Source organism: Vipera ursinii, assembly GCF_947247035.1.
Source record: "Vipera ursinii genome assembly, chromosome: 2".
NCBI classification, from domain to species: Eukaryota; Metazoa; Chordata; class Lepidosauria; order Squamata; family Viperidae; genus Vipera; species Vipera ursinii.
In genome coordinates, this window is record NC_139513.1 from 22,343,925 (window position 1) to 22,370,238 (window position 26,314).

Genomic DNA, 26,314 nt, shown 5'->3' on the forward strand with positions numbered 1-26,314 from the left:
CTTGCTCTCTGCTCCCTCCCCAGAATAGTTGAACGGCTCCGATTTCATTCAGTCACTTAATTTCTTTGGGAGCATCAGAACGAACAACATCACCTCGGTTTGAAGAACAGGAACGCCTGAGGTGAGGAGAGCAAAAATAGGCAAATAGCAGACCCAGAATGAGATCAAAGGCAGGAGAGTTAGGAAGAATTTGCATCGGGTGGGAGGTTCTTGAGATGTGATTTATTTTTTTTGTCAAAAATTTATAGTTACAGAAAGGTCTTAGGGGTGATTAGATGGTGCCAGGGCTAAGAATTAAAACAAGAAACCAGAAAGCCCTTGGTGGAAATATCTTCTCTGTCATGAGATGTTTTAAGTGATCCAACTCCTGTGGATGTATCTGTTTTATAAAAAGCATACCATTCTGTGGTCTACCAGTTCCATATTGGAATGATGTTTAAGGATTGCCACAGTAACAGATGCTTGAAAGATCTGGAACATTTGAAATGTCTGTATTAATTTTGTAACATTGCAAAAGGGATATTTTGGAATATTGCTTCAACAGAAATGGGTGGAGCCAAGAAACTATTTTTTTTCTTGATTGCATTTGAGTCATTTTGGGGTAGATATATAGAATTTTAGTTCTATAAAATGAGTTAACTGGTTATAACTAATATACGTTAGATTCCATTAATGAATTGTTTATCCCCAAAGTCATGGTCCTAAATTAAGTTCAGTTTTACAAACACCCATTATTCCTTTTGGCTCAGTGGGTTAGGACGCTGAGCTTGTCGATCGGAAGGTCGGCAGTTTGGCGGGTCGAATCCCGAGTGCCGCGTAACAGAGTGAGCGCCTGTTACTCGTCCCAGCTTCTGCCAACCTAGCAGTTCGAAAGCACGTAAAAATGCAAGTAGAAAAATAGGGACCACTACGGTGGGAAGGTAACAGCGTTCCGTGCGCCTCTGGCGTCTAGTCATGCCGGCCACATGACCACGGAGACGTCCTCGGACAAGCGCTGGCTCTTCGGCTTTGAAACGGAGATGAGCACCGGCCCCTAGAGTCGGAAACAACTAGCACGCATGTGCGGGGGAACCTTTACCTTTACCTTTATTATTCCTTTATTATATAGATATTGGTTTTCTAATTTGCCTTCATAATATTATTTAATTTTTCTGTTTTAGTCTCTCTGATTCTAATATACAGTAAATTGTACCTGCTTGGCTGTTTTTAACTCTCGTATCTCAGCTGAAGGATGATTTGGGATCCAATACAATTGTCTTTGGATCCAGTTAAGTTCACAGTACTTGAGAGAAGCCAAGAACAGCTACAATTTAGCAGAGGGGATCAGAGAGAGCTCAAAATCAAACTTTGGTTTGCTTCTTTATCACCTAGGGCAAGGATCTCCAAACTTGGCAACTTTAAGACTTGTGGACTTCAGCTCCCAGAAATCCTCAGCCAGCATGAATCCAGGAGGGCTGGCTGGGGATTTCTGGGAGTTGAAGTCCACAAGTCTTAAAATTTGGAGACCCCTGATGTACGGTGTGATAGAAAAAGAGCCATTGTAGTCTGTAAGCCACGGCTTCAATTAGTAGGAATTGATGTTTAACAAATTACGATTAAATAAATCACGCAATACAATACAGCTCTTGAGAGGAGACAAAAGACTGCCTCATCCTTAACACATTTCTAGTGTTGTTATGACTGAATACAGGGCAAACCCAAGTACCCTGCTCAATAGTGGCAACTGTGAGAGGGATCTCGGAGTCCTAGTGGACAATCACTTCAATATGAGCCAGCAGTGTGCTGCAGCTGCAAAAAAAAAGCCAACACAGTGCTAGGCTGCATTAACAGAAGGATAGAATCAAGATTACGTGAAGTATTAATATCACTTTACTATGCCTTGGTAAGGCCACACTTGGAATACTGCATCCAGTTTTGGTCACCACGATGTAAAAAAGATGTTGAGACTCTAGAAAGATTCAGAGAAGAGCAACAAAGATGATTAGAGGTCTGGAGGCTAAAACATAGAAGGAACGGTTGCTGGAATTGGGTATATCTAGTTTAATGAAGAGAAGGATGAGGGGTGACATGATAGCAGTGTTCCAATATCTCAGGGGCTGCCACAAAGAAGAGGGAGTCAAGCTATTCTTCAAAGCACCCGAAGGTAGAACAAGAAGCAACGGATGGAAAATAATCAAGGAGAGAAGCAACCTAGAACTAAGAAGAAACTTCATGACAGTTAGAACAATTAACTAGTGGAACAACCTGCCTCCAGAAGTGGTGAATGCTCCAACACTGGAAGTTTTTAAGAAGAGACTGGACAGCCATTTGTCTGAAATGGTATAGGGTTTCCTGCCTGAGCAGGGGGTTGGACTAGATGACCTCCAAGGTCTCTTCCAACTCTTTTATTCTATTCTAACATAACCATTGTACTACACAACCTGCCCCATGGATTAGTGGCTATAACAGCATTTTCTTCTTCCTGAATATTGTAATTTAAACAACCAGCAACAACCTGAATTCTGAGCTAAAGAGACTAGGAATCCCTGGTTAGGTGAACCACTGCAGTTGTTATTACACAATTGTTAAGTTGATCCAGCTTCTCCATTGAATTTACTTGTCAGAAGGTCACAAAAGGTGATCTCATGATCCTGGGACACTGCAACCGTCATAAATACATGCCAGCTGCCAAATTTTGATCATGTGGATGCTGCCATAGTCATAGTTATAAGTCACTTTTTTCAGTGCTGTTGTCACTTTGAATGGTTGTAAGTGGCAGACTACCTGTATTTCCCAACCTTGGCAATTTCCAGGGAGTTCAACTCCCAGAATTCCACAACTAGCATGGCCATTGCTGAGAATTCTGGGAGTTGAAATCCACACACCTGGAAGTTTGCCAAGTTTGGAAAATGGTAGTGTCAGAGTGTGCACAATCTTATTGCATGAGATAACCCAGGAGTAAACACAGTAAACCATGGTCTATATTAAATGGTGGTTTATCTTACACTATCTACAATATCATACAGCAGGAACAATATACATACAGCAGGATATATACATACAGCTAATACAGCGGGATCCAACAAACCACAATTACAGCAGGAAACGGAAGAGAGAGAACACATCCGTGGAGCCTTCCCTTTATAGAAAGGCTGTTAAAGAGACACAGACCCTGCTGAGACATTCCCATCATTTCATCTTAAATCTTACATTACATAAGCTGGTTAGATGTTAAATCAATACCTTGACAAGTAGCTTAGAGCAGGGCTCTACGCATTCCACTGGTGGTACTTTGGCACCTGGCAGATGGTACACAACCTAGACAAGTGTAACTGGGGGGGGGAATGAGCTGAAGTGGTGGCAGTGCTGATGAGTTGAAGTGGTGGCAATGCCGCACAGACCTGGGGGAAAGTCAGCTGGAGCTGCAGTGTCGCCGGGACTCTGCTGAGAGCCCAGGATCGGCGCAAGCAGTTCCAGATGATTGGTGTTTCCAGCAGCCTCTGCTATCACCAAGAGCAGCAGACAGGCCTTGGGGTGAAAGAGTCAGCTGGAGCTTCCAGGGTGAGGTAGAGTCCCCAGGACTGGCGTGCAGCTACATGCTGATTGGAGCCTCCAGTGCACCTGGAAAAGGATGAGGGGTGGAGAGAGGAGAGGATATAAAAGGAGGAGGTTTTGGCAGGAGAGAGCAAAGGAAAAAAGACATGGAAAGAGAAGGGGACAGAAAAAGGGAGAGGAGAGGAGAGGAGAGGAGAGGAGAGGAGAGGAGAGGAGAGGAGAGGAGAGGAGAGGAGAGGAGAGGAGAGGAGAGGAGAGGAGAGGGAGAGAGAAAGAAGGACCGATCAGCCAGCTCACCACCAAGGTAGTGGTACATATTAACAAATATGGATAAATTCATCATACGTTCTTCCCTGAAAAGGGAAAGTGATTCATCAAAGGAACCGCCACCGAAGAAATTAAAACTGATACGTTTCTCCTTTTTAAAAAAAAGTTATCAAGTTTTTGACACCTTGCTATGCACTGGTGGTACTCGAATACTGTCTTATCCTAAAGGTGGTACAATCTGTGCAAAGGTTGAAAAGCCCGGCCTTAGATCAACTGCTGGAAAAAAAATCAAATCTGGGGACTTTGGTTAACCGAATCAGAGAACTGAGAATTGTGGGGTTAGGGGTGAACCCCCGAGAATCAAATACTTCCACTCTCTGCAATGGCCTTTCTCCTTCACTCAGGCAACACTGATGTCACAAAGGAGGATTCTCGTAGCTTTTGCTGGCTCCTTCAAGGAAATTCCTCCTTGAAACTTTTAGAGTTTGGAGAAGCTTGATAGGCTGCCTTGAGGAACCCCCAAATGTCTCTTTCTGAGCAGCAAGAAAGGAAACGGAGGAGCTCAAAGCTATGTGATGCTGGTGCCATTTTTGTTTTCATTTGTTAAAGGTAGTTTGGGAAGGGGGACATAAATCATCTTTATAAAAAGCTTAGCTAGAGAAGATGGTGTGGAAGCAATTTTTTTTTTCTTGGTACTCTCTGAACTTGGTTATCCAAACTAGGTAACGTCACCTGTGCTTACTACCAGGTAGATCAGGGGTCTTCAAACTTAGCTGTTTTATGACTTGTGGACTTCATCTCCCAGAATTCCTCAGCCAGGCACGCTGGCTGAGGAATTCTGGGAGTTGAGGTCCACAAGTCATAAAACGGCCAAGTTTGAAGATCCCTGAGGTAGATCATCTAGGAGTTTCAATGCTAGTTAATGAAACATCTGCAAGGAAATAAGTAAACTCAGAAAGTGCCCAGGACTCCTCATTTCAACCCAGAGCTACAAATATTTTCCTTTATTAGAATAATTTTCCTTTGCTGAGGTCACAGGCCTTGATTAGAAGAAAATGACTATGTTATGATACTAGTGATCACTGTCTGAGGGTTTGTTCATGACATTGGGCCATAATGTGGTTCGTTAGATTTTGACTTGGCGTGTGGTTCAAACTCAGTCCTTGTGGCTTATTGAACAAACCAGGATTAAGCAAACGGTGACTCCATGTAAGGTATGAATTGAATCCATGCATGGATTGCATTTGATGGTTTATGGCCCTGCTTATTCTTCCACTCAGAGGCATCCATGGAAGTCAGTATTTACAAGATGGCTGGTATGGTGTCGCAACAGACGCCTTGCTCTTTTGTGTATGCAACGAAGCGAAAACATGTAACAAAAGGGATAGGGATTTGTGTTATGGGGTTGCATGTCCATCTACTTACCTGTACCCATTATAACCAGGACTTCATTTTGAAGGGGGCTGCTGGTAATAGCCAGCTATTTCTGACTTCCCATTTGTTAAGTACAGGTAATTCCTTGACTTATGACCAGTCGCTCAGCAAACCTTCAGTTACGATGGATCCTGGAAAAGCTACAGGGTGACTGCCATTATCACAACCCCTGCAGTGAAACAATTACTTATAGGGATCTTGGCAACCGGCTCCCATTTACAACTGTTTGCATCATCCAATAGTCATATGACCCCATTTTACAACGGTTTTGCCGATAACTGGCATTTCCTTCCAGTTTTTGGTAAAACCGGCCTACAGCAAGCAACGGATTCTCTTTACAACCATGACATTTATCTTACGACCACCCACAAAAAATATAATAAAATCAGGCCAGTCATATGGGTGACCTGTTTGACGACCATTACAACTTATGACTGTAATGGGCAAGCTCCATGACCGTCCTAAATCAAGGATTATCTGTGAGGATGAGATGATGGTCTTTCTTAACTGAGTCCTAATCTTGGGAAAAACAGTCTTGAGAGCTGAACTGTTTTTTTGAGAAGGATCCATACATCCTCTTGCCTTTGTAGAATCCAGGAAGAGAAGAAATTCACTGACTCTTTTGGGTGATTTTTGTGAGGCTGAGAGACTAAGGAGAAGCAGCAAAACCAGAGCAAAGCAAGCTACAAACAGCTGCTTTCTGGAGTCTGAGAAACAATGAGTTAAGTTGTTAGGATATTCTGGCAGAAGACAATTATATGAGCTATTGTTAAATCCTAGCATGCTAAGAAAAAAGACCCGTAAGGCAACTGTTAGCTGAAACAAACACATACTTGTATATTGTCAACAGCTCCTCTGCAGCGTCCTGATAGCTAATAGCCAAGGGTATAGCCGTAATTTAGACATATGCTTTTTGAAAGATAAGCAGGGAATGATCCTCAATAACAGCAGAGCCAGAAGCTCTATATGCAAAACCCACTCAAAGGCTTTGGGGCAGGCTTGTAGTTAAATCTCCTGTAGATCTTTCATGGCTTATCTTTCTTTGCACACCTTGTTAACATCTAGTTCTAGTACAAAGCTACATAGCCAGAAGTAAAATAGAAAGTAGATACATATACATCAGAGGACTGACGCTGGAACTGTAACTTTCATCTCAGATCATTGCATATATGGGTAAGACGATGCATATTTTTGGCAAGGATTGTATTGTATTTAAACATAGATGTAAGGCTTAGAACGTAGAAACTGGCAGATGGTATTCAGACTTGCTTATCGCTATTTTAAGTGTTATCTCCCCATTTTACTTTCATGCAGCACTTGTGATTCTTGTTGCCACTGTTTTAATAAAGAAGAATTACATATTCCTGTTCTCCAATAAATGTCTTGGGATCTTTCCTAAATATGGATATTAACTTCTCCATATGTATACTGAATCAAGTAGGAAGTAAGAACAACTTTTATTATTATGAAAGTTCTGACAAGGAATAAGATAAACTTTATTGTTACTTTTTTCTGTGAACACACTGGCATGCATTAAAAAATGAAATACTGATGCCAGCTCTCAAAAGAATATGTATGTGTATACGTATATGTATATACATACACAAAAAGGGACGCGGTGGCTCAGTGGTTTAGGACGCTGAGCCTGTCGATCTGAAGGTCGGCAGTTTGGCGGGTCGAATCCCGAGTGCCGCGTAACAGAGTGAGCGCCTGTTACTCGTCCCAGCTTCTGCCAACCTAGCAGTTCGAAAGCACGTAAAAATGCAAGTAGAAAAATGGGGACCACTACGGTGGGAAGGTAACAGCGTTCCGTGTGCCTTTGGCGTCGAGTCATGCCGGCCACATGACCACGGAGATGTCCTCGGACAAGCACTGGCTCTTCAGCTTTGAAACGGAGATGAGCACCGGCCCCTAGAGTTGGAAATGACTAGCACGCATGTGCGGGGGAACCTTTACCTTTACCTTATATACATACACATACATATTATACACACACACACACGTACACAAACACAAACACACACACACACATTAATCACAGTTCATTTTGAATACCTAGCAGAAAAAAAAGTCTTGAGAGTTGATACTATATAGCAGGAATGTCAAACACGCAACATCATGTGATGTGCCGCGAGGTATCGTGACTTTTTTTCCATTGCCACCAATGAGGTGAGCACGGTTTTGGCATGACACATCCAGCAGTTTGATACCCCTGCTAAAGCTATTACAGAATCTAGTTGTTCTGCTTCTTCTCAGAAGATAAACAAATAATTGTTTAATGTATATTTTACCTTAAGCAGCAGAAATCACTCAAGATAGTTTCTGAGAAAAAAAAATCTGTTGGTTAGATCTATAATCTGACTTTAGAACACGGATGACAAGTATGGCAAATTTACAACCTGTGTGGACTTCAACTCCCAGAACTCCTGAGCAGCCATGATGGCTCAGGAATTCTGGGAGTTGAAGTTCACAGGTCATAAAGTTGCCATAGTTACACACACCGCATTAGAAAGAAAACAGAAAAGGGGCCCAAACCACAAGCATTCCAATTTTACAATATATGAATACATTATAACTTCTCTTGATTGAGTCCACATTTCTGCTGTTTTCTTCCTTAGGGAACCAGGAGAAGATCACATCTTCAAGCCGTTCTACATAGGAAACTGTTTGTTTGATTGGTTTGACCAACTGTCAACCTCCAATCACTCCATCCTGTGGGGTAAACTCTTCTCTAACATGCATCAGCCAATCCTTGGAGGATGAAGTAAAAGATAAAGGGCCTTGTTCAAGTTGTAAAGGAGATTCATTGAAAAACAAACAGGGGTCCACAGAATTTCTGAGGAAAATGAAAGAAGCCATCAGACAGGCAACTGTAGATGAAACAAATTGGTCAGCTCAAGATGTGTGCATGATACATAAAGAAGACTTAAGTCTTTTCTGTTTGGAGGATCAAATTCCCCTTTGTTCGCTCTGCAGAAAATCCTGGGATCATGCGGCACACACTGTCATTTCCAGGAATCAACCACAAAATCAGGTAAGCCAGCATAATTCTCCAAAACAATGTATCTAAGTCAATAGGGAGCCAGCCCCTAAATGCCCCTGGGATAAAATCCTTCTGCCAATAGAAAACCATCATCTGCACCAGTCTCCAAACAGTCTCCAAGGGCAGCTCCACATGACATTCACCAGAGTAGTCCAGCCATGACTCAGTTCACTTTCACTTGTTTTATTTATTATTTGTCACAACAAACTGACCCGGATTAAAACTATTTGCTGCAGTAAAAGTACAATATGCACCCATCGTGGTAATTGTGATTATTTCCCCCCCCCACAAACACACACACTGTTATATATCACCCTCATCTGGGGTTGAAAAATGTGAAATGTAGATATCAAATTGTCAAAAGATCAAATGAAGTATCTTCCAGCCACAGCAACTGCAGAAGTGTTTGACTTAAAAATAACATGGGAGGGATGACGGAGTTTAGATCTTTTTGTCTTTGCACCAAAGTTTTTCTCACCCAAAATATGGATACGATACGATACGATACGATAGAGTACTATACAGTACATTATAGTACAGTACAGTACAATATACTAACTATACAATACAACATAAAATTAACTTAACATTAACATAATATATAATATGGTTTAGTATCATATCATGCTGTATCCAAAATCCAGGGTTGAAAAACAGCTAAATTATATAAAGTTTTATGTTTTTATTTCTATCCCATCGTTATTAATTTTATAAGTAACTCAAGGCAGCAAACATACTTAATATTCCTTCTGTTTTCCCCACAACAACCACCCTGTGGGTTGGGCTGAGAGAAAGTGATTGGCCCAAAGTCACCCAGCTGTTTTTTTCCATGCTTAAAGCAGGACTAGCCTGATGCCTTAACCACTAACTAGACCAGGGGCAGGCAACCTTGGCTCTTTTGTGACTCGTGGACTTCAACTCCCAGAATTCCTGAGCCAGCATGGCTGGCTCAGGAATTCTGGGAGTTGAAGTCCACGAGTCACAAAAGAACCAAGGTTGCCTACCCCTGAACTAGACCAAACTGGCTGACATCCTTATTAATATGGTGACAATTGTCTCTTAGTTGACTTTTTGGCAAAAGAAAAATCCAAGGCATCCCATAATACTTTACCTCCTTCTTTTTTGCCTAGGCTACTGGACATGTCTTGAATGGGTAAGTGTTTTCCTGCTGGTGCACCTAATGTGTTGGGGCATTTGTTTGTTTGATTTGTATGCCACTCACCTCACCTTTCACGCCACCCTTTGAGACTTCCAAATCTAGACCTGCAGCAGATGGCTGTGTCTGACTGGTTCCATCCAAGGTCACCTCACAGAGGAGCTTAGCTCACGCCAGGTCCAACAAAACCAGCCTGCCTCTTACAGGCTGCCGCTTTCCATCTCTAGAGCTAAGAGCTCCCAGCCTGTGACAGGTCTTGGCCAGCCTCTTCTGACCTGGGAAGCTAAATAGAGTCAGACCTGCTTGGTCCCTGGATGAGAAGTCTGAGTTAGTTTGGGAAGCTGATAAAAGAAAAACTTTCTTAGAGTGAAGGGAGGTAATCAATCCACTTTGGTGGTGTTATCAAGGAAACAATAGGAAGTCTGAAATAACCAGGCGCTGAATTCAGTCAAGAAAGCCATTTTGTTCCTTCTTGATGAGATATGATAGCAGTGTTTCAGAGGGCTGCCACAAGGCAGAAGGGGTCAGGTTGTTCACCAAAATACCAGAGGGAAGAACGAGAAACAGTGGATGGAAACTGATCAAAGAGAGAAGCAACCTGGAATTAAGGAGAAACTTCCTGACAGTGAGGACAATCAACCAGAGGAACATCTTGCCTTCAGAAATCGTGGGTGCCCCATCACTGGAGATTTTTAAGAAGAGATTGGACAGTCACTTGTCTGAGATGGTATAGGTTCTCCTGCTTGAGCAGGGGGCTGGACTAGAAGACCTCCAGGGTCCCTTCCAGCCCTACTCTACTCTACTCTACTCTACTCTACTCTACTCTACTCTACTCTATTCATTTATAGCACCTGATTGCCACATTATTGACAGCCTACTTTAGATAGTACAGGTAGTCCTTGACTAACGACCACAATTGGGCCCCAAATTTCTGTTGTTAAGTGAGACATTTGTTAAGTGAGCTTTACAACCTTTCTTGCCACCGTTGTTAATGGAATCCCTGCAGTTGATAAGTTAGTAACGCAGTGGTGAAGTCAATCTGGCTTCCCATGTTGACTTTGCTTGTCAGAAGGTTGTAAAGGGGATCACGTGACCTTGGGACACAGCAACGGCCATAAGTTATGAACCAGTTGCCAAGCATCTGCATTTTGGTCACCTGATCATGGGGATGCTATAAAGGTTGTAAGTGTGAAAAATGGTCATAGGTCACTTTTTCAGTGCCGTAACTTTGAACAGTCACTAAGTGAAGTGTTGTAAGTCGAGGATTACCTGCATTTCTACTGCTAACTTTTTTGAATACAGTTTAGTCAAACAATCGCATTATATTCTACTCTACAGTCCATCATAGGAAAAGGCAAATGTTTTGATCTTCTTCGATTACATATCCTTTATATCATGAATTTCCTCTCTCCCTAGAGGGAAAGATGGTTTTCCAAAATCACAGCCAACCGATGCTTCCATTGTAGAATTTTCAAACATAAACAAAGAAGACTTCATAGAAAAAGGTAAGTGTGAAAAATGGTTATAAGTCACTTTTTCCAGCGCTGTTGTAACTTTGAATGGTCACTGAGTGAACGGTTATAAGTCAAGGACTACCTGTGTAAGATGACCGTTTGCTTGACTGGCCCACCAAAGAAATAGAAGGAAGCCCAGATCAAATTTGGAATAAGACAGGACGCTGCATAATTTCACCTTCAAAAAAAATATTTATACACACAAAATTCTGATTCTCAGTGTTACAAGAAACGGGCTAATCCTAAATATCAGTCCACCAAAAAAATTTCCAAAGTGAGGTCCCTGTCACTGAATTGCAAATTCTGTCAAATGCTTGAACCAACCACCCAGAAGCTCTAAAAAAAGATTCTCTCCTTCCTCTACCAGATCCCATTAGACCCAAAATATAAAGTCTAAAGAAAAGAAGAAATAGGGATGACATGATAGCAGTATTCCAGTATTTGAGGGGCTGCCACAAACAAGAGGGGGTCAAATTAGACTCCAAAGCACCAGAGGGCAGGACAAGAAACAATGGTTGGAAACTGACCAAAGAGAGAAGCAACCTGGAATTAAAGAAAAACCTCCAAAAAGTGAGGACAATTAACCAGTGGAACGGCTCGCCTTCAGAAATTATGGGCGCTCCATCACTGGAGGTTTTTAAGAAGAGACTGGACAGTCACTTGTCTGAGATGGTACAGGTCTGTGGTGACGAACCTATGGCATGCGTACCACAGGTGGCGCAAACAGCCCTCTCTGTGGGCACGCACGCCGTCACCCCAGTGCTAGGCCTTCAGTTGGTTTTATAAAACCTTTTCGCTCTAGGCCTCCGCCACCCTGTGCAAAAAAAAAAAAAGGTTCAATCAATCAATTTCAACTTCTCGCAGGAAAAAATAAACATCTCGCAAAGTTGGAATTGATTGAACTTTTTAGTCCCATCCAGTCTGCTCTTTATCACCGCAGCCACGCCCACCCAATGGGCCATGTCCACCCAATTGGCCACACCCACTCAATGGGCCATGCCCACCCAGCCCCCGACGATACATAAGTGGGTTTTGGGTTGCAGTGTAGGCACTCGGTCTCTCAAAGGTTCGCCATCACTGGTATAGGTTCTCCTGCTTGAGCAGGGGGCTGGACTACAAGACCTCCAAGATCCCTTCCAGCTCTATTTGATTATATACTCTATTCTATTCTACTTCTAAACCACCAACAGTTTTGCTTGGTGACGTGCATTTAGAAGCAAAATTAACCTCCACTTGTTACTGGCATGGCACAATAACCCACCACATTTAAAAACTATATTGTACAAGAACTTCACACAGCTATAGCTAGTGCACCCATTGGGTCACGAATCTCCAGGCCTGGAGCAGTGTTTCTCAGACTTAGCAATTTTAAGATGTGTGGGCTTCAACTCTCAGGATTCTCCAGCCAAGAGGCTCTGGAAACTTCTCCGCACTTGTTTCACCCAGGATTAAATTTAGGTGCAAATAGTTCAGAAGCTGTGTGTCAATGCTGCAAATATTGACATGTTTTTGCACTGACAATGTAAGAGACAGCCTTTTGTTTAAACTGCTTCACTTTGAATCTTGAAGGGAGGGTATTTTCTAAGACTATTTTGAGAAGATAAGAAAAGCCTGCGTACAGAATGGGAGGAGAAACATCATATGTAAAACTAATTGGATAATGTGATTTATGACCTGTAGATAAGGGCGGGGATTGTGTGTGTGTTACAATGGGTTTGGGGGGAGGAGATTTCAGATTCTGGCATCCCTCCATGAGTGCTGATGTTTCGTTTCATTACAAAGACTTTTAGATAAATAATATGCCTGCAACTTGTTTGAATTGTCTCATTCATCGGAACCATGACAGTGGGGTGCAGGTTTCACACGTCTGCAACTTTTGCCTCTGTTTTCCTGGGATTGTGCAATAGGAAAAGATGGCATTACTTTGAAGTAGTTAATGGACAGCCTTGCCTCAACTTCCTTCAAAAAGTGGCTTTGCCAGGTTTACAGTACTTGGCCTACATCCACAACATTTAGGTTCATTGGGATTTAGTTCTAGATACCAATACAGATAGTCCTCAACTTATGACCACAACTGAGTCCAAACTTTCGGTTGCTAAGCGAGACAGTTGTTGAGTTTTTGGACTCATTTTATGACCTTTCTCGCCACAGTTTTTAAGTGAATCGCTGCAGTTGCTAACTTTCTAACACGGGTTGTTAAGCGAATCTGGCTTCCCCATTGACTTTGCTTGTCAGAAGGTCGCCAAAGCTGATCACATGCAACTGTCATAAACATGAGTCAGTTGTCAAGCGTCTGAATTTTGATCAGGTGACCATGGGGACGCTGCAATGGTTCATAAATGTGAAATAGGGGTCATAAATCACTTTTTCAGTGTCGTTGTAACTTCAAATAAACCATTGTAAGTCAAGGACTACCTGTATGTAGGATTTCCCTACCTCCCAAGAAGGCATCCCCTGCTAACCTATGGGACTGTGATGTGATAGAACAGAGGTCTTCAAACTTGGCCCTTTTATGACTTGTGGACTTCGACTCCCAGAATTCCTCAGCCAGGCAGGCTGGCTGAGGAATTCTGGGAGTCGAAGTCCACAAGTCATAAAAGGGCCAAGTTTGAAGACCCCTGTGATAGAATCTGCAAGAATCAAGAGGGAAGATGCTTTATGTTGCTTCAGGTAGAGTAGATATCTAATTTCCCTTTATTTTTCGAAGGAGGGGCAATCGATGGGAACCAAGATGACAAGAAAGACAATAAGCCTGCAGCTATTGAGCAGTGGGTGGACTTCAGCTTGGAAGAAAAGAAGGAAGCAGGTAAAAGGCACTTGGCATTGTGGGATATTCCTCTGAACTGCAGGAAGACAATTTCACTGTTTGGATCCTTCTAAGCAGCTCCAGTTGTCAGCCAAGAGGAAAGATGGTCCTGAACTTAGTACTAAGAGTTTTTCTTCTGAATACATGCTCAGACATTCTGTGCCTCAAGGAATTTGGCTGCAGGTAATTGCGGTAGGAAGATTGAAATTCCATGGAACAAGCTTTCAAGTTGGAGCTCTCCAACGTCCTGTAGCTCTACCTCAGTAAGGTGAAGATGTGTGGACTTCAACTCCTAGAATTCCCCAGCCAGCTATCCTGACTGGGCAGTTCTGGGAGTTGAAGTCCACATGTCTTGAAGTTGCTGAGATTGAGAAACAATGTTCTACTCCAGAGGTCCTCAACCTTTTGGGCACCATAAAACCGGTTCTGTGGAGAGAGGTTTTTCCGTGGACCGGAGGGGGTGTGGTTTTTGTGTTCTGCCTGCATCCCGCGGATGGGGCTTTGCTTGTTTGTGTGGCCTGGTTTCTGGTCCACAGACCGGGGTTTGGGGACCCCTGTTCTACTCTTATTTGCCATTATTGTATATGCTCTAGTTCCATGTGGTCACAACTGGGTGCTAACAAATCAGAAGCTCTCCAAAAAAAGTCTTAATACATAATGTATACTTCCTTATTTGCTTGTCATTCAAGGAACTTGTATGGCTGGAAAGGGACTCTGGGAACTAATCTAGGCCAAATCAGAAGTGTAAACAGGTGTGGAACTTTGTCCTTTCAGCAATCCCAAGAAAGTTCCATGTCATGGTTCCGACAGATGAAACTCTTCAAAGAATTTCGAGGCATTGTTTACCTTAAAGAATCTTTATTCGAGTAGCATGGCATTGGCATGTACATGGTCGAAACCAAAATCTGAATTCTCCTCCCCTAAACACCTAGTATCAAAGCCCAATTCCCTCCTCTAATTAACAGTCATAAATCACATCCTCCAATTAGTATGAAATGCAGACCTTCCTTCCAGTTCTTCAACCCGCCATTTCTTATCATTTATTATTTCAAAGAACCTTGAAAAACACCCTACTACTACTACTACGTGTTCTTCCTCCCCACCCCCACCCCTCAGCATCATCTATTTCTAACTCTAAAAGTACTGTAACACAGAAGTTAAGGGGGAAATAGCTGCATCTTCATATATTGCCAAAGCAAGGACATCCAATGTTAGCAGCATTGACATCCCACACTTGTTTACGCTCTGATTCAATTGATTCTGAGGAAGCATAAAATTCCCAAGTGGACTCAGTGACTCTCAGAGAGGTAACAACTGGATGACTGCAAAGAATACAAATCCTTCCCTTCCTCCCCAGTCAGTTATAACCAATGCTTTTTTTGTAAAAGAAAAAGGTGCCGGAACTCACATATGTCATACAACTCACCTTGCCTACCCTACAAGGTTCCATCCAAAAAAGGTGCTGGAACTCCGTTCTGAGCGTTCTATGAGAAAAAAAGCCCTGGTTATAACTGAAGAAGCTTCTTGGATGAGGAGTGAAATGTTTTCAAATAAAAAAAAACACAAGAAAGTCCAGTTGTCTTTTAGAAGAAGCACCTCTGGGGCAATCATGACCCGGATGATTGAGAATCATCCATAGACATATCATGTTTTATGAACTCAGGGTATGTCACATCACTGAGGTGACTCGGGCACCTTTTTTCCAGCAGGTTATTATTATTATTATTATTATTATTATTATTATTATTATTATTATTATTATTATTATTATTATTATAACATTATATTATTATTATTATTATTATTATTATTATTATTATTATTATTATTATTATTATTATTTAGATTTATATACCGCCCCTCTCCCGAAGGACTCGGGGCGGTGTACAGGGCAATTAAAACACTATATACAACACATAATATACAAAAATTAAAATAAATTAAACCAAGTAGCCCTAAACAATAAAACACATTCTAAAATTTAAAATCTAAAACCCCAAACCCTCAGTCCAGGCCGGCAAGTTCAAATAGCCAAGTCTCCATATTGCCTTCCAGATGATGCTCAGCATTACCTCTGAGCAGCCACTGACAGCCAGACCATGGGGAGACATGTTGAGAGTCTTACTTTTGCCACATCTGGACCACACCAAGGTCCCCAGTGATTTAGAAGCTTCTGTTTACTTATCTGACTCTTTGAAGTTATGGTTTGGGGGGTCTAGATCTCAAGGGCAACCTACTGAAATAATTAGCAGAGATACAATGCAAAATCTCCACCTTGAAGTACATATTTATTAAGCCAACTCAGGTGGGATTAATCAAGTGGAATGCAAACATCTGAGCTGTTAAGAACTGTTAATTCAGCAAGATGTTAAATACAGTTGAGAGAAAGGGAGGAAGAAAAAAGTAACTGGCAGCCTTTCTGATCACATCTATGTTTAATTCCAATAATGGGTGCTTTGAGGGGGCATGAAACTGGGTGTTATCCGTTGCCAAGGTAATAGAGGATCCACTAAGCCATTTCTAAGCTTTCTGGGAAGAAAGGTCTTTTTAAAAATGCAATAAAACGACCTACGATCTTTTCCTTTGTAGGCACCCAACCCAACGCAAGGGTCAAGAACTCAATTACGTGGATTGTCCTCATAATTTTTGTCATTCAGATTGTGGGCTTGGTAACCACCATCTTCGTTTTCACAAGTGAGTGACAGACTCGTGTTCCATATTGATCTGTCCATGTTTCATCCTTTAGAATAATACAGGTAGTCCTCAATTTACAACAATTCATTTAGGGACCGTAAGTTGAGGACTTTCAAAAGAAAACATCCCGGTCTTGGATCCCCACCTTAACAAAAAGATCCAGTATCAGTGTGAGAAGAAGGCCTAGTCTTCAAGGCAGCCATATCTTCTGTTCAGTCCCTACTACGGCACTGGGAAAAGTGACTTATGACTGTTTTTCACACTTACGACCATCGCAGCATCCCCATGTTGCACAGGATCAAAATTCAGATACTTGGAGATTGACTCATATTTATGATAATTACAGTATCCCAGGCTCACGTGATCCCCTTTTGCGACCTTCTGACAAGCGAAGTCAATTGGAGAAGCCAGGTTCCCTTAACAACCATGTTACTAACTTAACAATCGCAGTGATTCACTGAATAACCGTCGCAAATTGTAAAATAGGGCAAAACTCACTTAAGAACTGTCTGGCTTAGCAGCAGAAATGTTGGGCTCAATTACGTCGAGGACTACCTGTGTCTATTCACGTACACACTGTTTTGTTTCTAGAAATATTTCAAATAATTTCCCACATAACCGGCAGTTTACTTTGTAGGGTACACGTTGCTGAAGTTACTTTATGAAAATATTGGTTCTTCCTTTGTCTTTCTTTCTTACTCTGGAGAACATCACCCATAATGCAAGCAGGCAGTTGCCTAGAGCAGTGTGTTGTTCATTGCTTTCCTGCATGGTAATTCAGTGTGGGAATCACACCCAGAAAGCCCCATGGGTACTATGGATACAAATCCCAGCAATCTCTTTAGTTTGGGGCAGGGGTAGGCAACCTCGGCTCTTTTATGACTCATGGACTTCAACTCCCAGAATTCCTGAGTCAGCTGACTCAGGAATTATGGGAGTTGAAGTCCATGAGTCATAAAAGAGCCGAGGTTGCCTAACCCTGGTTTGGGGAATAGCAGTGAATCCCTGAACTCTGGACAGAGTTTGGAGAATATCAGAGTGAGCCTACAAAGTTTTTTTTTTTTGCAGCAAATCATCTTTGAAATAAATATTTTTGTAACTGGGAAGGAAAAACCGTGAAACTATAATGATTCCTGTCCTGGCAGATTGTTTAGCTCCAGCAGCCGTTTATCTGGCGTGCCTCCTTATCTGACATCTGTGTCAAACTAAGGTCACGAAAGGGAAGCTAAGACACTGGCTGTTTGAAACAAATGCCCCCAAAATTTATCACTTGTACTAAGGAGTAGGTCTTAAAATCCACTTTATCACACTGACAGTATGAAAACTTGCAGCAACTGATTTTTTTTCTTTTGTAAAATCGAGCCCCAAATACCGTAATTGTTTTTAATTATTATTCCTAGCTTCTGAGGAACATAATTTGACACAATGATTTATTTGGGTGGTTTTTTTGTGCTAAAGAAATTATTTGTCTTTTGCTGTGACGGTGTTTACTTTTTTTTCTTCCTGTAATGAGATCATTTTTTTATTTATTTATTTAGATTTATATACCGCCCTTTCCCGAAGGACTCAGGGCAGTTTACAGGATATTTAAAAGAAAATCAATACAAAAGATAAAAACAATTTAAAAAGATTACATCATTCCCTGAGAAAAAATAAAAACCCCAGTTAAAGTTAAAAAATTCTCAGCCTGGGCCAGAGAGCTCGAAGAGCCAGGTCTTCAGGTCCCGGCCGAATGAACGGAGGTCAGGGGCAGTCCTAAGCTCTGCGGGCAGCTGGTTCCAGAGGGCAGGCACGCCCACTGAGAAGGCCCTCCCCCTGAGTTTAACCGGCGGCACCCTGAGAAGACCCTCCCTGTGGGAGCGCACTGGACGAAGGGAGCTTGATGCTGGCAGCAGGTGTTCCCTCAGATATCCCGGACCCTCGCCATTTAGGGCTTAATAGGTCATCACCAGCACCTTGAATCTCACCCGGAGGGCAACCGGAAGCCAATGCAGTTCGCGGAGTAGAGGTGTTACATGGGAGTATCGGGAAACCCCTATCACAACTCGTGCGGCCGCATTCTGCACCAGCTGAAGCCTCCGGGTGGTCCTCAAGGGCAGCCCCATGTAGAGAGCGTTGCAGTAGTCTAAACGGGAGGTCACGAGCGCATGAGTGACTGTGCGTAGGGCATCTCGGTCCAGATAGGGTCGCAACTGGCGCACCAGGCGAACCTGGGCAAAAGCCCCCCTGGTCACGGCTCCTATGTGATCTTCAAAATTGAGCGGTGAATCCAGGAGGACGCCCAAGTTGTGAGCCCTATCAATGGGGGGTAACACCTCACCCCCCATCGTTAGAGATGGAATAATCTGGTTGACCCGAGATGCCGGTATGCACAGCCACTCAGTCTTGGCAGGATTGAGACGAAGCCTGTTTCTCCCCATCCAGACCTGGACCGCTTCCAGGCAACGGGACATCACGGCGAGGGAATCGCTAGGTTGGTTCGGGGTGGAGAAAAAAAGTTGGGTATCATCAGCATACTGATGATACCCCACCCCGAAACCACGAATGATCTCGCCCAGTGGCTTCATATAGATGTTGAATAGGAGGGGCGAGAGAACCGACACCGGAGGAACTCCACAAATGAGAGGCCTCGGGACGGACCTCTGCTCTCCCATCAACACCGACTGCGAGCGGCCCAGGAGATAGGAGAACCACCGCAAAACAGTGCCTCCCACTCCCAACCCCCTGAGACGCCACAGTAGGATACCATGGTTGATGGTATCGAAAGCCACTGAGAAATCTAATAGGACTAGGACAGAGGAACAACCCGTGTCCCGAGCCCGCCAGAGATCATTCACCAGCACGACCAATGCCGTCTCTGTGCTGTGCCCAGGCCTGAAACCCGATTGGTACCGGTCTATCCTTTTGGGGAAGGATAGCTCCACACTTCCAAAATATACAGAGATCTTGGTGTTCAAATAAAAGCATTTTCCTAATTCTGTAATAACAATATTGTTATTATAAAGAAAGCAAATATAGCACAAATAGTGATGGGTACCTTGAGTGGAAGCCCAAAACAACTGAAGCACCACTTGAATATCATCAGCTTTACTTGGAACAGCGTATATTTTGTGAGAATATCTTTAATGCCTTCAAACAACATCTGCCTATCTCAGATCCTTGGGAGGGAATCAGTAGGTGCCAGATCCAGTCAAAACATCTGGCTGGCTGTGCAATGAGCTATAATAATATTTGCCTCTCTTTTCGTTTTGTTTTTTTTGCACAGTGGTGGTTCTTGCTTACAGCCAAATGTACATCAAACCCTGTGTTAGGTCCATTCAACCAACTGTAGTCAAAATAAAACCTGGTTTAGTGTAATGGGTATCCAGCCTGATGGTTGATAGAACTATATTATTTTTATTTTTTATTTTAATTCCATTTATATCCCGCCCTTCTCCGAAGACTCAGGGCGGCTTACAAGCTTAGCAGTATTATGCAGATAAGACCAGGCAAAGAAACTTTTAGTTTCTCTGTTTGCACCAATCATTAGAAATTATGGAGATTCTGATCCAACACATTTGAAGGATCCCAATCAGAAAAAAGTTGAACTTAATATTCTATTGGAGAAGGGAAGGAGAGCATCAAAACAACAGCAGCTTTTTCTACCTTCTCTTTTATGACCTGAGTTTCTAAATCAATCTTTCCCAAATTTAGCAACTTTGTTAGCAACCAGATATGTGGACCAACCCCCAGAATTCTTATCAGTGGCCATGTTGACTGTGGAATTCTGGGAGTTGAAGTTCATACACCTAGAAATTCACAAAGCTGAGAAACAGTCTTCTAAATCAGGGGTGGGGAACTATGGCCCTTTTAGGACTTGTGGACTTCAATTCCCAGAATTCCTGAGCCAGCCACGCTGAGGAATTCTGGGAGTTTGAGTTCCATGTTAGTTCAGGAATTCTGGGAGTTCAAGTCCACAAGTCATAAAGGGGCCATAGTTCCCCACCTCTGTTCCTAAATAAAGGGCTGACGATAATAATCTATTAAATAACATGAATTTGTATTTTCAGAAGCTAAACCTCATTTGCCTTCCGCTGCTGCCACCACTTCCTGTTGCCCAACAGGCTGGCACAGGAACCAAGAAAATTGCTATCATGTTATGGAAACCAAAGAGACCTGGAATGCTAGTCAGAATCGTTGTCTCTCCCGTGGGGCCACTTTGGCTGTTTTTGGGGATCTAGAGAAACTGGTAAGCAAAGAATCTGTCAACATTGTTATCTGCACTTGCGCTCAATCAGGCCTGCCTACCTCTTTCACTATTTTATGAAATAAGAGCCTGCCATTATCTCTCCAGGATGTTCCAGGAATTTAAATCTGATTCTAGTATTGAGGTGTTGCTTTATCCTCTGTACCCTAGAAGCAGAGTGTTTTAATTCAAGCAATCCAGATAGTGGATTTTCTTTAGAATGTGAATTGTCGTTCTTGATAAAACATGGGGCGTATACGTGCACATATATGAAGAGTGATGATGGAAGAAACACAACTCAATTTCTCAAATGTTCTGAAACCCATATTTTGTTTCTGTTTGTCTGTTTTTTTAATTCGAAAACAGATTGGCGCCGTTAATGTCAGAGAGCCCTTTAACCACTGGGTTGGCCTCCACAGAAGTCCTGAAGAGAGCTGGAAATGGCCAGATGGGACTCTGTTCAAAAACCTGTAAGTTCTTCCTACCATTGGATACTCAGATCATACTCTCCATTAAGTCTTCAAATATATATATATATATATATATATATATATATATATATATATATATATATATATATATATATATATATATATATATATATATTTGTTTTCGTAGATTCTCGCGGGTGTCTGTATGTGTAGATCTAGAAGATGAAAGGAACGCGGGAAGAAACCCGAGACTCTAGATCTACACATATATATATATATATATATATATATATATATATATATATATATATATATATATATATATATATATATATATATAATTACAATACGGCTATTTAGAGCCATTTGTTTGGGAGTGAGAGGAAAGATCATAGTAACCAGCATGTGTAAGCATGTGAGGTTAGAAGTTATAACAGCTCTGTAATTGTCTCAGTCTACATCTGGTCTATTGCAAACAGCTGCAAGGCTCTGGATTGGAATGGCATATAAACGGGAGGGAAGGAGAACATGAAACAGTTTCCCAGGTACAAAAGGAAATTTAGATTGGTTCCAGCTGTGTTTGCCTCATTCATTCATTCATTCACTCACTCACTCATTCATTCATTCAATCTCCATGGAGATTCTCAATCATACAGGTCACGGTTGTCCCAAAGTTGCTTTTCCCAAAGGCAATTGGGTTTTCTTCTTGTTGTTTTTTCCTTTGAAAAAAAATTCGCTTCTCATCCAAAAAGCTTCTTCAGTTCCGAAGAACTCTTCTGAACAGTTCTGAAGAACCGAAGAAGTTTCTTGGATGAGAAGCGAAACATTTTCACAGGGGGGGAAAAACAAACAAACCCAAGAATATCCATTTGTCTTTTGGAAAAGCAACGGTGGGACACTCATTCATTCAGTCAATTACTTTACTATTCTGATAGACCACCATGTTCCTTACATACTCCCAGTGGTTTCCAGTATTTGATGAAAACACTAAAACAGACGTATAAGAACAAATGCATTCAAATCAACCCTCTCCCATCCTCCAATAGCAATTATTGTCCGCGTCCCTACAGAACAGCAACTTCTAAACCAGTGTTTTTCAACCTTTTTTGGGCAAAGGCACACTTGTTTCATGAAAAAAATCACGACGCACTCCACCATTAGAAAATGTTAAAAAATTTAACTCTGTGCCTATATTGACTATATATAAAGTAATTCTCTTGAATAGGAATCAAATAAACACAAAGAAAGTATTTTATAATTACTTTATTATGAAATAGTAAGTAAACAGAAATATGAAAAATTATAAAATACTTTATTCAGTGCGCAACCTGGGCCTGTTTGGCTGAACACAAAGCTGATATTCTGGCTGGAATCGAAGAAAGACACACACGTAGCGGCCTGCGGCCTGGTCTGGATCCGGATGCGGTCTCTCTGCAGTGCCGACTCCCGCCGAGTCCTGGTCTCCGTCCGTCCCCTCCTGCTCTGCTCCTCCTGGTGACTCGAGTCGCGACGTCTTCTTCTCTCCGCTGCTGCGCACACTGTGCTCGGGCGGGAAGGAAGTCGGAAGATGATGTCCTACTGTGATAGGTCCAGGCTGGAGTCTGGACCAATCACAGCCCGGACATCAGAAAAGTGGAGGGTGTCCCCCTGAGGAGCGCCAATCGGCGCCCCTGCTGGCCGAGGGCGGAGTCAAAACCCCACCTCCCCATACCCAGGACACAGTCCGGCACCCGCCTAGTGGGCGAAAATTTGACTTTTTTAAAAAATCTTTCGAATTTTTCAATTTTTCCCACGGCACACCAGGCAACATCTCGCAGCACACTAGTGTGCCGCGGAACAGTGGTTGAAAAACACTGTTCTAAACTACCTCCGAAAAAGACAAGCTTGCCAGAAGACAAGTTTGCCGTCCGAATTTTCACAAGGCACGAATGAACTCCAAAGAGACAAGAAAACTTTATAAGGCAGCATCCTATTTCGCCCTGCATCTAAGAATCTCACTCAGGGGAGTACCCTCAGCACCCCAGCTCTTGGATTTGTGAACCCAGCCGTTCTACTTTTTTGCCTGAAGGAGACGGTTTGAATGATGCCTTGTTCTCTTGGGCATGAACAGAACTCGGTTGAGAAATACAGGCAGTCCTCAACATACAACCATTGCTTTAACTACCATTCGAAGTTACGACAGCCCTGAAAAAAAAAAGAGATTTATGACCAGTCCTCACAACTATCACAGCGTCCTCTGCAGTCACAAGATGGCAACTCAGGAGCATGGCAACCAGTATGTACAACGTCCCTGGGTTACACGGTGACCATTTGAAACGTTCCCAACTGGCTTCCGATAAGCAAAGTCAATGGGGCGAGGAGCAGGATTCGTTTAATGACCACAGCAAAAGCCGGTCATAAAATTGGGCACAGTCATGTGCCTGACTCACTTAATACCCTCATTGCTTAGGGACTGAACTTCCAGTCTCCAAGTGTGGTCATAAGTCAAGGACAACCTGCATTGCAAACAATTCCTGTGGCTGTTTTAATTTTTTTCCTATCATTTTATACAGGTGGTCCTCGACTTACATCCGTTCACTTAGTGACTGTTCAGAGTTACAACGGCACTGACACAAAGTGACTTATGACCGGTTTTCACAATTAGGACCGCTGCAGCATCCCCATGGTCATGTGATCAAAATTCAGATGCTTGGCAACTGACTCGTATTTATGACAGTCGCAATGTCCCGGGATCACGTGATTCCCCTTTTGCAACCTTCTTATAAACAGAGAAGCCAGATTCACTTAACGGTGTTACTAACGGAACAACCACAGTGATTCACTTAACAACTGTGGCAAGAAAGGTCGTAGAAATGGGGCAAATTTACTTAACGGATGTTTCCCTTAACAACAGAAGTGCTGGGCTCAATTACGGTGGGTAAGTCGAGGACCACCTGTACTCGGAGCATACCAGCCCTTGTTTGTGCACTCTTCTCCCCGTGTTTCTCGGTGCCTCTCTCAAGCACTTTGGATCAGAAATGCAACTTTATGGAAACGCTTTACAGAAACTTATAAATGCCAGCAACTTTCCTCCTGACAGTTAGAACAATTAACCAGCGGAACAACCTGCCTCCAGAAGCGGTGAATGCTCCAACACTGGAGGTTTTTAAGAAGAGACTGGACAGCCATTTGCCTGAAATGGTATAGGGCACAGGTCTGCAACCCGCGGCTCCGGAGCCGCATGCGGCTCTTTCAGCCATCTCCTGTGGCTCCCAGTCCTCTGCCATGTGCAGTCCCCCCCCAAAAAAGTGGGACTAAAAAATTTCAACCAATCAATTCAAATATGCAGGGTAGGTGCATATCTCGCCTTGGCTCCACTCTTCAGTCAAACCCTGTTCTGCGCATGTGCACATATATGCGCATGCGCACACATTTTTTGCGGCTCCCAGTTTTTCCTTTTGTGAGGGAACTGGTTCTGAGTGGCTCTTTCACTGTTTCAGGTTGCTGACCCCTGGTATAGGGTTTCCTGCCTGAGCAGGGGGTTGGACTAGATGACCTCCAAGATCCCTTCCAACTACTTCTTCTTCTTCTTCTTCTTCTCCTTCCTATTTTATTATTATTATTATTATTATTATTATTATTATTATTATTATTATTATTATTAATTATTAAGGTTGACTCAGCCTTCCATCCTTCCGAGGTAGGTAAAATGAGGACCCAGATTGTTGGGGGCAATTAAGCTGACTTTATAATAATGCCGCTTGGGGTGTGTGTGAAAGCCCTAATAAGCAGGCATATACATAGAATGAAGGCCACTGCTAAGCTTGTAAGCCGCCCTGAGTCTTCGGAGAAGGGTGGGATATAAATGGAATTAAAATAAAAAAATAAAATTATTATTATTATTATTATTATTATTATTATTATTATTATTATTATTATTATTATTATTATTATTATTATATTTTATTCATTTTCTATTATTACAAATCATAAGTGCTTAGTAAACAACGTGATGTCCGGGTACATTTCTTACTCAATGTTGCATCTTAACCTTTTGCAATATAAATCAGTTCAATGCTACACAATCCTGTGTTTCCGCCCCCCTGATCTTCTCCTTCCCATAGTGCAGGGGTAGGCAACCTTGGCTCTTTTATGACTCGTGGACTTCAACTCCCAGAATTCCTGAGCCAGCCATGCTGAGGGGAAAGGGAGAGGTTTCCAAGCTGAGCCATGCTGGCTCAGGAATTCTGGGAGTTGAAGTCCACGAGTCATACAAGAGCCGAGGTTGCCTACCCCTGCGGCACAGCGTTTTCCTTTTCCCAATATTGAACAAAGACAGTTCTTACTGCTCCCAACACATACAAAATTAGATATGCCAGCAACTCTTCTTTATCATTGCTTTGCAGCTTTGAAGTGGAGGGAGACGGATCCTGCGCTTATCTGAAGAAGAGAGCGGTGAGCAGCGCAGATTGTGCCGACTGGAAGCAAGGACTGTGCAGCCTGAAAGGGTCAACGAACCATCAACTCTGCAGGGCAACTTGAGCATGGAAGAATTCCTTCTGTACAAAAAATGGAGATGGAGCCCTTCACTGCCGCTGCGCGTGCGCGTACACCCACCCCACGATACATCTCTGTGGGTGGCCTTGCTTTTCATCCATGTAGGAGATAAAACGTGTTGTTTTTTTTTACAGGGTATAATTGCAAAAGCTGACCAGACTGAAAAAAAAAATCAAAGTGATGTAAGAAAAGATCTAAACACATTTTAAGGAGGTTTCTCTTCCCCCCACCCCAATACAGGTTTGCAATCCTAAATAGGTTTTCATGGGAGAACGCTCCTCGAATTTAGAGGGATTTACTCCCAGGTAAATTAGAGGTATATAATATCTAAGGTTATACTCACGCGGTGTGTTTTTGGTACATATACTCTCTAGCTGGATTGGGAGTGCTTTGCTACCTCACTTTTTTTCTTTAGCTAAAAACAATGCAAATTCGGAGAACTAGTTTAAAACACTAGTCCATTTTGAGTAATTGTGTGGCCAGACTAGGCTAAAAAAAACGGGTCAGGGTAGATTGTAATTCAGTGTGTTGTAGGATGCTCAGCTGTTAGCTTTGCATGTGGTGTGAACTAGAATACCAAGCCCTAGTACTGCATGTTTGTATGGAATTTAATACTGTCGGAAGAAAAGTCTCCATCATGGTTCCTCCAAGCGGGGAATAAACATGGCAACTGC

At 42.5% G+C, this 26,314-nt stretch overlaps 1 protein-coding gene across 4 annotated transcripts; it reads left to right on the forward strand.

Annotated features, from left to right (window-relative positions):
• Positions 1 to 26,314, forward strand: LOC310633800 (C-type lectin domain family 2 member E-like). Of its 4 annotated transcripts, none has more exons than XM_083351686.1 (9): positions 1 to 121; positions 7,854 to 8,269; positions 9,409 to 9,431; positions 10,851 to 10,939; positions 13,656 to 13,754; positions 16,344 to 16,448; positions 20,498 to 20,676; positions 21,040 to 21,143; positions 25,490 to 26,314. In XM_083351686.1, the coding sequence occupies exons 2-9, from the start codon at positions 8,081 to 8,083 to the stop codon at positions 25,623 to 25,625; spliced, it is 924 nt and encodes a 307-aa protein (XP_083207812.1). In that variant the 5' UTR covers positions 1 to 121; positions 7,854 to 8,080; the 3' UTR covers positions 25,626 to 26,314. The 4 variants fall into 4 exon arrangements, with proteins under 4 accessions (XP_083207812.1, XP_083207811.1, XP_083207814.1 ...); XM_083351685.1 differs by lacking the exon at positions 1 to 121 and adding an exon at positions 6,328 to 6,408; XM_083351688.1 differs by lacking the exons at positions 1 to 121; positions 16,344 to 16,448 and adding an exon at positions 6,328 to 6,408.

Bases quoted from the DNA above. Each gene is read 5' to 3' on its own strand.
- LOC310633800 (XM_083351686.1), top strand. From the start codon at position 8,081: ATGAAAGAAGCCATCAGACAGGCAACTGTAGATGAAACAAATTGGTCA. The intron at 16,449-20,497 runs GTGAGTGACAGA...TTGTATTTTCAG, and splicing joins CACCATCTTCGTTTTCACAA to AAGCTAAACCTCATTTGCCT. The intron at 20,677-21,039 runs GTAAGCAAAGAA...ATTCGAAAACAG, and splicing joins TTGGGGATCTAGAGAAACTG to ATTGGCGCCGTTAATGTCAG.